General features: G+C 38.1%; 1 protein-coding gene across 3 annotated transcripts in view; it reads left to right on the plus strand.

Annotated features, from left to right (window-relative positions):
* Nucleotides 1-17,262, plus strand: part of DYNC2H1 (dynein cytoplasmic 2 heavy chain 1) — a 192,062-nt gene that overhangs the window by 123,222 nt on the left and 51,578 nt on the right. For all 3 annotated transcript variants that reach the window (XR_012658746.1, XM_075081964.1, XM_075081974.1), the window contains one exon: nt 677-781. Coding sequence is in view for 2 of the 3 variants with exons in the window: in XM_075081964.1 (XP_074938065.1) it covers nt 677-781 (105 nt within the window). In the remaining variant the exon portion in view is untranslated. The remainder of the gene's footprint in view (nt 1-676; nt 782-17,262) is intronic.

A 17,262-nucleotide genomic window follows, 5' to 3' on the forward strand; every position in this document is an offset into this window, starting at 1 on the left:
CGCAATAGAGTGCAGCCAGACTTGCAAATAGTAAATATTTTGCCTTTAAAGCCGCAGTAAAAGAGACATCCAGCACCGTTAGACTACCATAGTCTGCAAGGCTGTTTTGTACAAGAGCAGCATCACTAGTAACTACTACGCTATACCCATTATTCATGGGTGCTATTCTGCATCTCCGATGATCATGCAAACCTATTTTTACTTAAACGTTTTCACTTTCTTTGAATGCTATCATCTTCATAGTTTTAAATAGAAGTGCTTCCCTTATAAATTTTATAAATATGTATTCTATTCCATTATTCAAATTCCAAATGCCAAAACATTTTTTCTTTTTTATATTGTCATTAATCTTACTTTTAAGTTTTCAACAGAAGTATTATAATGACTTTTCAGAAACAGTCTTAGCTATTTTTCTTTTCAGTTGATAGCATCACTGTAATCAGAATTGCTTTTTGCAATTATATAGTGGAAACACTATATAAAAGAAGATAAATTTTATAAATAAAATTAACAACTCCATAAATAAGATTACCAAGATATGTCATGTGTTATATACTTATTTTAATCTTTGTGTTATGCAGTGCACTTAATTAAATTCTTTTCAGCATACACTGTTAATTTCATGAGTTGAACAAGAAGTTCCTTCAGTTATGTTTATTCTTTTCTTCTAATGCAGGATTATTGTAATATTATTGAAAGCCTTCCAGAAGATGATAAACCTGACTTCTTTGGCCTGCCTGCTAATATTGCTCGTTCATCACAACGTATGATCAGTTCCCAGGTAAAGTTACATTTCTTCATTGACTTCTGAATCTTTTCTGCATCCAGTATAAGCTAGAGAACCCAACCACCTGTTCATAAATATGAATTTCCATAAGGAAGTCAGAGTAAATGGAATTTTTGGAATATGTTGCCTTTGATCTGTAAAATATTTTAATATAAAAACAATTATCTTTAGTTACAAAAATACTTGTTTAGGACTGAAATAAACAAAGAATGATTGAGAAAGTTGACAATAATATAATTCAGTTAATGTTGAAGAGTAGCCACGTATGTAACTAGTTTCACCAGTTCTGTTCATACTGTTAATCTAAATCCTGTCAATGGGGCAGTTCTTAAAGCTGCTGTTGACTGGAGGTTAAGGTTTTGGTTTTGGTCACCAAATTCTAATACAATAGTCTGACAGAGAGAATATGGGTACTGTTTTATGCTTCTTCTGAAAGACAAATTCTGAAGAATTCTCTCAGTAGTCAGAATTCTATCTTTACTATCAGAAATGTGAAATTTTGAAAAAAAAAGTTATTCTCACTGGAGAATAGCGTACAACTACTTAGGCATGTCGTAATGAAATTCTCAGTATAATGAAAAGCAAGTTCCAGGGATTCTGTAGGTCTTAGTTTAAAAATTTACTGATTTTAAATATTTCCACTATTGCTTTAACTGTAAGATATGGCAGATGGCTACATCATAGTCCAGAGTTCTCAGCTATCATTTAACTGCAGTCTAGTCCAGAGTTGAATATATGTTTAATATGTGAGAATGCAGTTATCTTAGTGACGGGATAATAGGCAATGATCAAAGATTTTCACCTGTTTGTTTTAGAGTTGTATGTAGAAGCCTCAACTTGGCTGAGTGACCTGGGTCACCCATTATGTTGGATACTATTAATGGCACAGCTGAGGCAGCTATTTTTCTCACCCTTTGTGAAGCTAGAAAATACTGAGTGTCTCTCTTGTTCTCCTCATAACTTATATTTTGTCAGCCTAAGAAGTGAAAAGATGGAGTGATCTGAACTCTGGGTGTCTTCATCATCAATACATTGTTTGGTTTGTTGGACAAAGCTTTTCATTGCCAATAATTTATCACTTAGGTGTCAATTCAGTTGCCTAAAAATTGGTATCTTGTATCATCTGGAGATGCCCTAGTCTATGCAAGAACTCTGCTGGGAGCTGCCAAGTATGACACAGGACCCAAGTAATAGATTTTCTTGTTGGGCCAGCAACTGGAAGTCAGGGGCAAAATAGTGCTAGAAGCCAGTGTTAAGCAACTTATTCCCACTGCTTGTGTACCCTGATCCAGTAGAGCATGGATCTGGAGGTCCTGTGTGATATCTGCCTGTGTGATATCTGTGTGATATCTGCCTTGGTTAACACACAGATTATCAAATGATATTATGTGTAACAACTGAATTGAGCCACTAAGGTCTAGAGTCAGCTTGATTTGAAATCTGGTAATGCTCACAGGCAGGTGAGAGTCCACCTTTTGTTTATTCAGGTTTGCTGGGCATTCTACTACCTTTTAGCTCAAATACGGAGCTAGTTTAGGACTTTGAGGCAAAGCTTGAATTCTTGTTTCTGTATTTTAATTGTTATTTAGTTAAGTCTGAATGAGAGCACACGTTACTATATAAGTGCAGTTAAACAGTACAAATCTTTAGTGCTTAGCATAGTTTATTTGACTGGTGAATTAATTGCATCAGATAACATGAAAGTTGATTGACATGAGACTCTCATATCAGAGCTATGAGGTGAACTGGTCTGTATAGCAATGCTCGCTTTAATTTTTTGCACACCCCTAGCATGTTGTCTTACATAATGACATAAGTTATAGGGGGGAAAAAAAATCATTGAATCGAAGAATACCAGCTTGGAAGGGACCTCAAGGATCATCTGGTCCAACCTTTCTTGGCAAAATCAATTGGAAGTTCCTGATAATTGGGCTTCCCTAAAATGTCAAGACTTGGATTTATATTTTTTTAAAAAGTATCTAATCGTTTGCTCACTGTCACCTAAAAAGGGCTCCAAGCAGAAATTTCTTACTGGTATAAGACCTTTGTTCTGTTAAAAAAAAATTTGCGTTTGAATATTGCAGTTGTTTAAATATATCTGTTCACTTAAATCCACAGCTGTATTGTCAATTTATTTATTTTATTTTTAGCACATGAAACTATAAAGCTATATAAAGATAAATCAGTAGGATGAGGGTGCACAGGGTAACATGCTGAGCTCAGGAACTCCTCTATTACAAAGCCAAAAAATGCACCAAGACTCAATGTAGTCCTGTTTGCTTTTGTCTTAGAATCTTTCACATAAACATCAACTTTAAATGCTTTTGCTTCTGTCAGATACACTGTAGACTGCTGATTATTTTATTTATTTCAGCTATGCTTACATACCTTTTTAAGAGCTGTAGTTAAAAATGGTAGCATTTGAAAATAAGTCCTTAGTTAACCTCCACAAAATCAGAATAGATTCAGAGTTCCTGCATGAAGGGGAATAGGTAATGACTGCATTTACATGCAGACTCGCACTCTACTGAACTGGTCTGTCATAGCATTGATTATAACCTAAAAACTATGGATGATAATCTTGAAAGTATGAGACTGCTGTTGTTAAAATTCTGTGAGATGCTGATTTGTCATATGAGAGATTTCCTCTCCTTCCAATAGTTTGGGGTACTTCCTTGAGTCTCAGGCAATTTAAGTAACAGAAATGGGAGACTTCTCTTAAATTTTGTTTCTGGCTAACTATGAATCCTACTCCCATTCCATTTCTGACAGTTTGGCAGCTGTCTTAGATCCATAGGTGAACCTGTGGTTCACAATCTAAAATTGAATGATTGCCTTCTAAAAGGAGTGTTTCTCACAAATGCATTACCAAGCTAAAACAGAGAGAAGCTGAATGAATAAGTGAGAAATGAGTTGCTACCAGCTCATGTGCCATGTCACTAGCACCACAAGGGCGAAATTTAATACTGTGTCCACTACTTCACTGATTCTGTGCTAAGTATATGGTGTATTCTCTTATATGTCTACTATCCTATATAGTTTCTCATCTACTAGCCATTATAATTTCTCAGTCTGTATTTTTACTAACCTCATCTTCCTTATGCAGAGATGCACAGAATTGTGTCATCTGCACCTCTGAACTCAGGATTAGGGGACGTAGCTTTTTTTTGAAGCATAAATACTTTGTAGTTACTTGTTTAACCCAACTGACAGCAGTTTCAACTTTAGTCATATGTTTTGGCTCAGAGATTTAAAGTAATCATTCAGATATAAATTGATTTTAAGTAAATTGTAATTAGCAGTCTTTTATCAGTTCAAAATCTTTTAAAATAAGTATTAAAACAGGTAGCACTATGAACTGTGAAGCTAAGCTAATGTAATTCTATTACAAGAAATCGGATATCATTTTATGACACCGTTTCACTGCACAAGATGGAATAGTTAGATAACAGAAATGTAGATTTTATATAGAATTTCTGTGAATATGATTTATTTTACGTGTATAGGAATGATAGTTTGTACTGCTGCAGCAACACACTTTGCTGTAGCACAAATTTGCTGCAGCACAGTGCAGCATTTCGCTGTTATGCAGAGATCGCTTCTGTAACCTACTGCATTGCTAATGTTTGGGTAAACCTAAAACAGCACTGAAAAGAAATGGACTTTTTTCAGTAACCTTGCAAATACTGATTATATTCACAGCTCTTCTTTTTTCCAGCAGAGAACTTAAATTCTAATTTAAGAGCTGAATATTGCTAGCTATAGTATTGTAATATTTGTAATTACTAATTGAATTGGTAGAAATTACATCTTACCATATTCTGTAGTGTAATTCAGAGAGTATTAATACTGCATGCATACTGGTAAGAGCCATTTTGACTTTAAGAAAATATTTAAGATGTGATCTTTTCAGCAATGACTTAAATTTTTTTTCTGGGTTTTGTCCTTAGTTGCTTAATGTAAGTAGAGGTAGGTAACTTTTTAGAGGCTGGATTTCTAGAGGTCACCTTAGCTCTTCGGTTCTGCCTGACCTACTGTTACAAGCCCCTGGCACAACATCCCTTAGGTTGAATATGGTCATGAATAATCTCACATCTCATGCTATGTTCTCTCTGCAGAACAGTGCAGTTAAAATAGAAAAGAACTCAGCTGACAGTGCAGCCGTAGGAGTCAGCATAGCACATTCTGTCTGTTTTACACCAGGTAGAGAATTTCTGTACATCTGCAACTCAAGTTTCCTCATGCTCAGCAAGAGTCCTCACCACTCGGTTACAGTCATACTACTTTCTTCTGATCTGATAAACGCTGTATTTTTGCGGGCATATTGGCCTGTATTCAGGTGGTTTAATCTCCCAGTCTAACCTATAACAAGTGACTAGAGCAGTCAGAATCTGTGGAGGTTCACTTTAGGTTTTCTGTGGATGAGAAGGGTCTGTAATTTAGATGTCTCTCCAGCCATCTTTTTGCAAAGTGGGCTTTTGCCTGTGGTGCGCTTGTCTCTTATTCTTGGGACTGTATTTCTGTTCTTTTATGAATTCCTATGAACCAATTTAAACCTTTATTATAATTTTTAATAGAACCATACATAAAGTGTCTTAGATAAAATAACATTTATCATATGTGAGAAACAAAATTTTTACAGACCGAAACAGACAGGCCTGCATATGTATTTTTATACCTTGGAAAAGCCATAAGATCTATCTTGTTCTGTGCAGGATTTAGCATACCTGCAACTAATATGAATCATTGCCGGTAACCACCGTAGGAAGATGAAAATGCAGGGTCATTGTTTTGTCTCCCTCCTTTCTTTGCACAGCAGACTTAGTCATTTCAGGCACTCCTTAGAGAGCGTAGCATTTAAAGCCTTCTGTTAGTGTTGTGTGAACCCATCAAATCCCATCAAATGGCTATGCCTGTAAATGACTACAGCCTGTAACTAGGAGCTATGTATGATCAGTCAACTGGTTAATCTTAATATTCTCCAATAATATAGTAAAGCATTTTGTGAAAAAAGTCATTCAGCAACTGGCACATTACCCAAGACTCTTCAAATATAACTGCCAATGATAAACAATATAGCTAGCATTTAGTTTGCTTAATGCTAGTTTATATATAGGATACTGTGTATGATAATTTTTATAATATCTTGCATCAGGAATTCAGCATTCTTTTCAGATTCATAATGGTTCACAGAGACTATTGTATGACACAGGTAAGTCTCAGTAAGGTTGAAGAATAGCTTGCTTTTGATATTTTCATGGACAAGAGAGTAGACTTTCTCACACATATCATGCAGATATAAAGGATAGTCATACAGTCTCTCTGTACACTAGTACAGCATTTTGATTCTTCTGTGTCCACCATCCCAGGAATGGCAAGTGGAAGGCAAGCCTGTGGACTTGCAGTTCACTTTTTAGGACCTCTTGGGTGTGTTTGTGCATGCATAATTGAAACTTACTTTTTAAAGTTCATGGATGAGTGTCTCGCGTGAGTGGGACCCCATGCTGGAACAGGAAAAGAGAGGGAGGAGGAAGGAGCAGCAGAGACATCACGTAATGAACTGACCGCAACCCCCATTCCCCATGCCCCTGTGCCACTTGCAGGGAGGAGATAGAGAAGTTGGGAATGAAGTTGAGTACGGGAAGAAGGGAAGGATGGGGGGAAAGTTTTTTAAGATTTGTTTTTATTTCTCATTATCGTACTCTGATTGATTGGTAGTAATTTAAATTAATTTCCCTAAGTCAAGTCTGTTTTGTCCATTACAGTAATTGCTGAGTGATCTCCCTGTCCTGATCTTGATCCACGAGCCTTTTGTTATATTTTCTGCCCCGTGTCCTGCTGAGAAGGGAAGTGATAGAGAGGCTTAGTGGGCACCTGGCATCTAGCCAGGGTCAACCCACCACATCTTCAACCTGCTTAAGGGTATCACAAACGTAAAATAATCCTTTGAGCTTCAGATTGTTGAAGAGTCCACAGATTATAGATTCTTCCCAATTTTTTAATGAAATACTATAAAATTATTTAACTGTAGATTTTACCTACCAATTAAAAATGCTGAGCTGTGAATACTTGTAATTCAAGTAAGTGGGTTCCAACTCACTTCAGCTGAAGTTCATGGGAGTATATCTCCTCCTATGTTTTGTCCTTTGTAATTTTGTTTCCTTTTCAACTAGGCCAGTGGTACTCTGCAGTTCTGATGGTTCAGATTTTGCAAGAAAATTACTTGCTTTAAGAACCTTTTTCAGACAAATTTTATAGTCCCAAGTATAATCCAAATCTGACTAGTATTTTCTGTGGCAGGATGGAGGATATAAGGTAATTTAATTTTCCCAGATACATTTCTCTCAAACGCAGCTGCATGCTTGTCTTCACCTGTTTTATCTCAGAGTAAGTGATAGGAATCACTCTCACTTCTCCCAGTTAGCAACTCTATTATTTTATTATCTGAAAGTAATTGTAGAAGGATGGTTCCTTGAGATACTCCTTTTTCTTTTAATCTTAGATATTTATCTCAGCTCTTTTGATAATAATTGACTCTGCTTTTCTGTCCCATCTAAGTAATCTCAAAATGTCTTAATGGAATCCATCTGGTATTCATGAAGGCACCATAAATTGTCGAACAATTCATGTAACTTTAATGTGTTTATTTGTATTGTTAACAAGAGAACGGACTTGCTGTTTGACATATTTAAAGGGAGGCCTTTCTCATAATGTTATACTCCAGGTGCATTCTTCCAACCTTCTGCCCCTTCATTTCTCTTTGGGCTTTGGTCATCACTGCCTGACAAACCTTGTTTAAAGTTCTGCTTGCTAGTAGCAAGCCTATTCACAGATACTCTTGTTACGCTTTGTCATATGGATTCTGTCTGCCCCTAGCTGTCAGCCTCTCTTAAACAACGTCACAGTTGTAAAAGCCAAAGTCATGTCTGCAATATCCCAGCTCTGCAACCAAGTATTGTGACCTGGTTGCATGGTCACATGCATCCATTCCTGTCCTATTCCCTTCACTAGCAGAATCAAGGAGAACAACACCTGGGCGCCCGTGTCCAGGGTCACCTGCCGCTTCCTCTGAATGGCACTGGTTCTGATCCGTCGGTCAGGCTCAGGTAGCCCACATGCCTCCCCAACCGAACTTTTTCCTCCTCACCTGTTTCTTCTCATTCTGCAATTGCACATCTGCAGGTGGAAAAGGAGCCTTGTCCTTCTTGATGGGAGTCACAAACTTCCCCTCTTATTTACCAGTATGGACATATTATTTTGGGTAGTCACTACAGGATAACAGATAAACTAACATAACAGAAAAAAAATATCTTCTATACTAAGGACAATATTAGTCTAACAAAGATTTATTTTTCTCAGAGTTAGATGCCTAATCTGATGGTTATTTAGGCTTCCTGCCTGTTATGGTCCATCTCCAAAGAATAGCACATTCCTGCCTGCCAAAGAGTGAATTATGTAGACCTGTAAAATCCTGTTTCCTTCACTGATATTATCTTCAGTTAGTGTTTTAGTGTTTCTTAAAATACCTCCTGTATTAATACTAGATATTTTATTTAAATGTTTTTCTTTAATACATTTCCCTCAAGTCAATGGTATTTTAAAAATAGATTTCGTGGAATAGAAGTGTCTCTTTGAAATGCACAGAAAGGTTCTGTCAGATTTGTAGTTCAACTCTTAGAGGATATTTTGTTAAAATCCTACTAGAAAAGACTTGTGATGTATTTGTTGATTCAAGCCACTTCAAATTCCCCTGATCAATATTAGAATAATTTCATATGAGTTTGCTTCTCTTTTAAATGTCTAGGAATTGTGATAGAAAAATATGATAACCCTGATTTAAAGCCAATTTAAGTTTAAAAAAAAAAAAGCCCCAGTGTAATTCATCTTGTCTAATTTGAATCATGTGAATATTAGCCACCTCATCTTAACTAGTTATCCATTTTTTTTGTCACTAAAGAAAGATGAGCAGCTACAGGGAATAATTTGTGTCATTCTTAGATAGGCATCTAAAATAAAGGGGTGAATCATCTTTTGGAAGTACCTATTTCTTTCCATTGAACTTTGGATCAAGCTCTATAAAAATGTCAACAGTGTTTCTAGAACTTGTATAATGAACATTTTAATGACCATTTAAGAGACGAAAGAAAACAGTCATAACTACCCGGTTGTTGGTTATGCAAAAATGGAAGGGTGTGTCTTCTACTGGAAGCTGGACTATTTGAAAAATTAGATGTTCATTGGGACAGGAATTGAAACATAGTTATTTCTCCTATTTCTGCATTGAGTGTTTTAACAGTCCAAATATAGTTATCACACTTTCATTTCATATATAAATATTCAATTTAAAAATTAAGAATTCAGGAAGAAGAAATGAAAATTCAAGCATCTTAAAGCATGCAGGTTATAGTGCTTGTGTCAAAGATGTTGATAATTTTCTTAGAAATGCTAAAAAATGAAAAAGGGTGTTTATAATTAGTAAACAGATTTTTTGATTGTTTTGTTTTCCAGGGCAGTGAAAGACCAACGCATTTCAAATTTCATTTGTTTGTTATCACTTTTATTTTATTCAGCTGATAGAGCAAGTGAATGGTTCCCACAACTAATCATGCATTCTTAGGAAAGGCCATCATTCACATTAATGGAAGAGATTGTGCTTGTGAGACTGACTTGTTACTTGCTCAGTGACAGGAACTTTTCAGGAGTGCAGTTTGAGATGAAGACGAACTTTTTAAAAAATATCAAGTTAAAAATGTAAATGCCATCTTAATTTAAAATTCATGCATGAGAAACGGAAAGCAAGCCATGCACACCAAATAAGGTGGCAGGAATAGACTGGGATCCTGGTTAGAAAGATTTCTTACATCATGTAATTATAGAGATGCTGGTTAGAAGGGACCTCTAGAATTTATGTAGTTCAGCCTCCTTCTCTAAGTGGAACTGTTCCCAGCTCTGTCTATGGCTTTATCTGTGTGAACCGTGTGCCATCATCCAAGTTGTTCATGGAGAAATTGAATGATGTGGGCCCCAGTGTCAAACCCTGGTTTCCTTCTCACTAGCTGCCAGCCAGATGTCCAGCCCTTGATCACTATCATTTGACTCCAGCAATACAGCCAGTTTTCCATCCACCCCACTCTTTGAGATCATGCTTCAAGTCCATACTTCCTCAGCTTCCAAAAGAGGAATGCGATAAAAGATTATGTCAAAAGCGTTATTAGGAGTATCCCCCCCCTTTTCCCTCATTACGTAGTCATTTCATCACAGAAGACCATCAGGTTGGTCAAGCATTGTTTCCTCTTGGTGCAGCCGTGTTAACTGTTTCCATTTGCCTTCATTTTACCTCTGGTGTTTGGAAGTGGATTCTATGTTGATGTGTTCCTTGATCTCTCCAGAGACAGAGATTAGGTGGAATAGTCTGTCATTCCATGAATCCTCCATCTATTTCTTAAGGGAGGCATAATATTAGCCTTAACAACAGTAAGGATTTTCTCTGATTTCCATGATTTTTCATATGCAGTACAGAGCAGGCTTGCCATCACGTGGGCCAGCAGCCATGGGTGAATGTCATCTGGATTCCATTGATCTGAGTAGAATCATAGAATCATTTAGGTTGGAAAAGACCCTTAAGAACATTGAGTCCAACTGTAAACCTAAGACTGCTACGTCCCACTGAATGATATGCCTAAGCACCACATCTACATGTCTTTTAAAAACCTCCAGGGATGGTGACTCCACCACTTCCCTGGGAGGCCTATTTCAGTGCTTGACAACTCTTTCAGTGAAGATTTTTTCCTAATATCCAGTCTAAACCTGCCTTGGGTCCACTTGAGGTCATATCTTCTCATCCTATTGCTAGTACCTGGGAGAAGAGACCAACACCCACCTCACTACCACCTCTTTCAGGTAGCTGTAGAGAGCAAGAAGGTCTCCCCTCAGCCTCCTCTTCTCCAGGCTAAACAACCCCAGCTCCCTCAGCCACTCCTCATAAGATCTGATCTCCAGACCCTTCACCACCTTCATGGCCCTTCTCTGGACACGCTCCAGCAGCTCAATGTCCTTCTTGTAGGGAGGGGCCCAAAACTGAACACAGTATTCGAGGTGTGGCCTCACCAATGCCAAGTACAGGTGCACGATCACTGTCCTATTCCTGCTGGCCACACTATTCCTGATACAAGCCAGGACGCTGTTGGCCTTCTTGGCCACCTGAGCACGATGCTGGCTCATGATCAGGCAGCTGTCAACCAACACCCCCAGGTCCTCTTCCTCCAGGCAGCTCTCCAGCCACTCCTCCCCAAGCCTGTAGCGTTGCATGGGGTTGTTGTGACAAAAGTGCAGGACCCGGCACTTGGCCTTGTTGAACCTCATAGAGTTGGCCTTGGCCCATTGATCCAGCCTGTCCAGGTCCCTCTGCAGAGCCTTCCTGCCCTCAAGCAGATCAACACTCCCACCCGACTTGGTGTTGTCTGCAGACTTACTGAGGGTGCACTCGATCCCCTCACCCAGATCATTGATAAAGACATTAAACAGAACTGGCCCCAACACTGAGCCCTGGGGAACACCGCTTGTGACAAGCTGCCAGCTGGATTTAACTTCCTGTTCTTGTGTAAGTATGTTCATGTTCTCTAAGCAGACTGCTGCTCTCCCATTATTAGCTGCTCCATTCCTCCCTAAACCATGTACAGGGGCCATTAAATAATGGCATCATGTACCATCCCTCACTTATGTTCTCTTGCATTCATGTCCTATGTTTTCTTAAAATTTTGCATATGTGTTGCAACCCATCTCACCCTTAATACTTCTTGCTAGTATTATCTCCAGCTGGGCTTTATCTTTTCTAATTTCATCCTGAAGTGCCCAAGCAATGCTTTTATCTTCTTTCTTCCTCTGTCCTTGATTTGCTTCTTATATGTTCCTTCTTTTTGTCTTCTAATCCACTGAGACACTTCCTGCTTACCCAAACCTTCATTCTGCTGAAAATCCTGGTCTTTCTGCACAGTGAGGTTATTTGTTCTGAAGCTCACTGAAAAATATTCCTTTTTTGCCCTTTTTAATCAGCTGAAAGTAATGTGCTGACCTCTACACTGTCTATAATTTTCCCTCTCCCTTATGCCCACTTCTCAGGGGAATCTGTTAACAGTTCCTTGAATAAACCAATGTCTGCTTTCCTGAAAACCAGTATCTTAACTCTGCAGTTTACCTCATGCCTATCGTCAACATATTAAATACAAATAATAATCCCTGCCTGCATTTGCAATGTTGACTGTTAACCAGCACTGTAGAAATTTCCTTCAGTAATGTCATCATTAATAATACAGCTTTTTCACATACATTTTTAAATATAAATATATACAATTACAAATAATGGTATTAAATGGGCTTCTGTGTCTGAAAGTTAGTTAAATTCAATTTAAAATTTTGTAAGCTACCAGGTCTCTTATGAAATTTATTCAAGCTTTTAAGATACAATTCCAGTGAAAAATTTTGTTGATGCGTTTCTTTGACATATTCTAAAGCTTGTGTGTTTTATCTTTCATAATCAGTGAAAATCTCATCTTGCAGATCACTGCTATAAATACCAGTCTGGATGTGTACAGGACTAGAATGCACATTTTTATAGAGGGTATTTAAAATGTGTAGAGATGACATGTGTCTGTATTTCATAGTTTCATGTATTCATACAATGAAATTTCATACTTGTCATGAATGGCAGCTGAATCATTTGAAAACTTAAGATATCATTCTAGCAGAAACTTAACGTACAGAAATAATATTTACACATTACGTCCAGATGACTTGAGTAAATAATGATATCTGAACATAGCCAAGTTTACAAAATCAGGCAAAAAGCACATTGTCTAACTGTATACTCCACATAAATTATACTAGCACAGAAACCTCACACTGAATATGTTCTTTTTATAGATGTGATTGCTCAAAGAGAAACAATTTCCTTATTGAAATCCATTAGAAGTCAAAAGGAATAACTGACTATAACTAAGGATACCTGCTAAATATAGTACTCATTTAATTACTGTTGCTATTCTGTCTGTGCTTAGAAATTTTGTAGAAAAAAACAATTGTCTTTTTTATAGTTATTTTTTTATTTTGTGATGAATACTGGCTGAGTTAAAATGAATAGTGAACTAATAATGGAAAATGGTGTAGGGCAATCTAGTAAGGCAAGCTAGGTATGAACCAGGGTCAGGAAACATGAAGTGAATCTTGCCTCATTAAATATAATTGCAATGGTTTCATTGACTTCAGTAACAGTATTTTATCCTTGGGTTCTTTTTCTCAATTTTGTTGCTGACCTGCTCTTATTTTCAGCAAGTCATTGCCTGATTCTGTACCTCTTCCCACCATTCCTTGCATATCTTGTTTACTTAGATTAAAACTGCCTTCTGTCTTCCTAAAACTGTAGTCAGATATGTGGTTGTAGTACAGTTCCAGTGCTCGTTTTTACCTTGTTAACAACAGCAACAGAGACAGCATGTGGAGGGGAGGGTGTACAAGGACACCTGAAACTCTTCGATTGCTGGATCATGTTTGAGATTATACACCAAGTCTCTACTGCTGTTATTACCCAAGTCAGCTAAAGTAAAGTTAGGGTAAGTGTGTTCAGCTGATTTTACAGTCATACATCTGACTGCGGTGTTCCTACTATATACAGAATAGCAGGGGTGTGGTGTGTGGTTATTTTTCAAGGTGCAAATGTAATATAATGATAGCTGTAGCTTCTTGTGTGTTCATCATCAGACTAAATTTTCTTTTTCAAAATTTAGCTCATTAACAGGGCTCTGAGTACTGGTACCTAATTTTGTATCTACTGCTCCCCCATAATTCTAATCATGCCACATAGAGTAATATGGGTATAATTATTGAAAAAGCATGCAATTTAAATTATTCTTGAACTTGTTATGTTACTGCTATAGATTTCAGGATGAACATAAATCTATTTTCTTAAAATAATTTAGCATTTATATAACCCTTGTGTCAGCTGTGCAGAGCATATAATTGCTGACATTTATTAAATGCATCCCACATCACAAATACATGACTAATAGGCTCTAGCAGAAATTAATGAGTAATGCCAAACTGTATTTATTATCACTCTGTGTTGAGCAATTTGAGTACTTAACAAGAATTTTTAAAATATGGGAAGTATTTTGTATATACCCATGGTGCTGAATAAAAGAAAGGTTCTGTGCCATATGAGGGAGTGGAAGCCACAATACTGTGCTCTAATGAAAAACACAGCCCTTTACCGTTGCAGTGTATCAATACAGTACTCTAAGTAGCCTTATTAATTGCCATAGGATTGGTGCTATGTATATGAGAATATATTGGTGCTCTGCATATTTTATGTTTCTAGGTTACAGTTTTCCAGTTTTCTTAAATTTTGTCAGGGTGTGTAATTAGCTAAGGTCAACCACCTCTTATGGTCTTCCTGTTATCATTGTGTTCTCCAGGTAGTATGTGTCCTGGGCGCCTCTATAAAGTAAAGCCCTTAGTTATTCTTTAGGAGAAGCTGCAACTGGAGCACTGGCTGGGTCAGTAGTGGGCTCAGCTGTCCATCTGCAGCATCCTGCTGATTTTCTTTCCTCCTCCACTGAAAAACTGCTCTACAGAGGACCTTCCTGGCATCAAAGGCATATGATCCTCTTCTGTATAAAAGAAGATTTAGGTGGTGCCAATGTCTTCCCTCATTTGTTTTGTGTTTTGATTAAGAAGGCATTTATCTCTGTAATGAGTCCAGTGTGAGTGAATTTGCAGCTTTGAGGTGACCTTGAGGGAACAACAAAAAAACAAGTATAGACCTACACTGTTTCTTACTCATCCACATGCAGTATGAATGATTTGTTTATGAACAATATGTTTATGAATGCCATTAAAGCACCCTTGTCCTAACAACCTCCATGGACCCTATTCTTGCAGAGAGGGTAAGGGACACAGGGAGAAGGCATATCAGACTGAAACCTGTTCCCTCTTTTAACACAATGAAGACACAATTGCATTGCACCGAGTTACTGCTTTCCTAATATTTACCAAAGTGACTATGTTATAACTTCATGTTTTAATTTGAGCTGTAAAGTCTTATAAAAACAGAAGTATGTTTTTGAACAGCTCTGTAAAAGGAAGTATTGTTTCATTTGGAGAAATTCAACACAGAAGTGGTTTCTGTGCTAAACTTGCATCCTTTTAAAACTGGTAGATGGCAGTAGAGTATCTGCTTTGACATTGCCTATAGATTTACTGAGCGGAGTTTTTTAGGTTTTTGTGCAAAAATAAAAATCCTTTTATCTGTTCCATAGTCTTGAAAAACACAGCAGTTATCTGCCTAGTAAATTTTTTCTGTTTTGTATTCTTAGAACAGTAATTATATTTAGTTCAGAAATGATTGATCCTAGGTTGGTTGTTTTTTTTTTAATTCAATGACAGAATTTCACAATATATTTTTGGCTTTATTACTTTCCTATTTTTCAAATTGTAATACTGTATGTAAAATTTTATTTTGTGGTATAACAACTCCAGCATTGATGACTGGAGATGTGATGCCCATCTACAAGGGCCTGAAGGAGGATCCGGGGAACTATAGGCCTGTCAGCCTGAACTTGGTACCAGGGAAGATTATGGAGTAGTTCACCTTTAGTGTGTTCACCGGGCAAGTGCAGGACAACCAGGTTACAAGGCCCAGCCAGCATGGCTTCATGAAAGGCAGGTCCTGCCTGACCAACCTGATCTCTTTCTGTGACAGGGTGACCCACCTAGTGTATGAAGGAAAGGCTGTGGATGTTGTATACCGGGACTTCAGCAAAGCCTTCACACTGTCTCCCACAGCATCCTCCTAGAGAAGCTGGTGGCTCATGGCTTGGATGGGTGTGCTCTTGGCTGGGTGAAAAACTGGCTGGCTGGCCAAGCCCAGAGAGTTGTGGTGAATGGAGCTAAATCCAGTTGGTGGCCAGTCATGAGCAGGGTTCCCCAGGGCTCATATTTGGGGCCAGTCTTGTTTAATGTCATTATCAATAATCTGGATGAGGGGATCGAGTGCACCCTCAGCAGGCTTGCAGACAACACCAAGTCGGGTGGGAGTGTTGATCTGCTTGAGGGCAGGAAGGCTCTGCAGAGGGACCTGGACAGGCTGGATCGATGGGCCAAGGCCAACTCTATGAGGTTCAACAAGGCCAAGTGCCAGGTCCTGCACTTTTGTCACAACAACCCCATGCAACGCTACAGGCCTGGGGAGGAGTGGCTGGAGAGCTGCCTGGAGGAAGAGGACCTGGGGGTGCTGGTTGACAGCTGCCTGATCATGAGCCAGCATCGTGCTCAGGTGGCCAAGAAGGCCAACGGCATCCTGGCTTGTATCAGGAATAGTGTGGCCAGCAGGAATAGGACAGTGATCGTGCCCCTGTACCTGGCACTTCGAGTACTGTGTTCAGTTTTGGGCCCCTCCCTACAAGAAGGACATTGAGCTGCTGGAGCGTGTCCAGAGAAGGGCCGTGAAGGTGGTGAAGGGTCTGGAGATCAGATCTTATGAGGATTGGCTGAGGGAGCTGGGGTTGTTTAGCCTGGAGAAGAGGAGGCTGAGGGGAGACCTTCTTGCTCTCTACAGCTACCTGAAAGAGGTGGTAGTGAGGTGGGTGTTGGTCTCTTCTCCCAAGTAAGTAATGATAGGATGAAAGGAAATGGCTTCAATCTGCATCAGGGGAGGTTTAGACAGGATATTAGGAAAAAACTTCTTCAATGTGAGAGTGGTTAGGCATTGGAACAGGCTGCCCAGGGAAGTGGTTGAGTCATCATCCCTGGAGGTGTTCAAAAAAATGTGTAGATGTGGCGCTTCAGTGCATGCTTTCGGAGACATGGTAGTATTGGTTTGACATTTGGACTCGATGATACTAGAGGTCTTTTCCAACTGAAATGATTCTATAATTTGTAGGTTAGATTTTTTAATGAATAAATACAAGTCTTAAGTATAAGCCTGTGTTTGTTATGTATTTGTGAAGTACCAGTTTTTGCAATACCTGTGAATTACAGAAGGCAAGACTTTTTCCTCATCTTGTGCATAAGTAAAGAGCAGAAATGGATTTTGTGTTCCTAGAAATCTGATTTTAACAAAGTTCCAGAAAAGGAAAAGTGAAAATATTCATGTTTCCTTATTTTAATTTTTCCATGAATTTTTATTTTAATTTTCAGGTCTAACATGACTTTCTAGTAGTTCCATGTGAAGCCACATTGGGTCATTCATTATCTTTATTGCTTTCCATTCTGTTCATTTTCCCTCTTAATTTCTCTAAATGTGTGGGGTTTTTTACTGTAATATGTTGGTCAATATCATAATAGCATATATCCACAAAAACCCATAAAGTATGCATTACATGAAAAAGCTGAGATGCTCAGTTTAATAACTACGCCCATAAATATTGACATTTTAAGTTTGACTACCTCACCTTTATTAATATATGCAACTTATATTTTCCTGT

The sequence above is a fragment of the Phalacrocorax aristotelis genome, chromosome 1 (genome assembly GCF_949628215.1).
Source record: "Phalacrocorax aristotelis chromosome 1, bGulAri2.1, whole genome shotgun sequence".
NCBI lineage: Eukaryota > Metazoa > Chordata > Aves > Suliformes > Phalacrocoracidae > Phalacrocorax > Phalacrocorax aristotelis.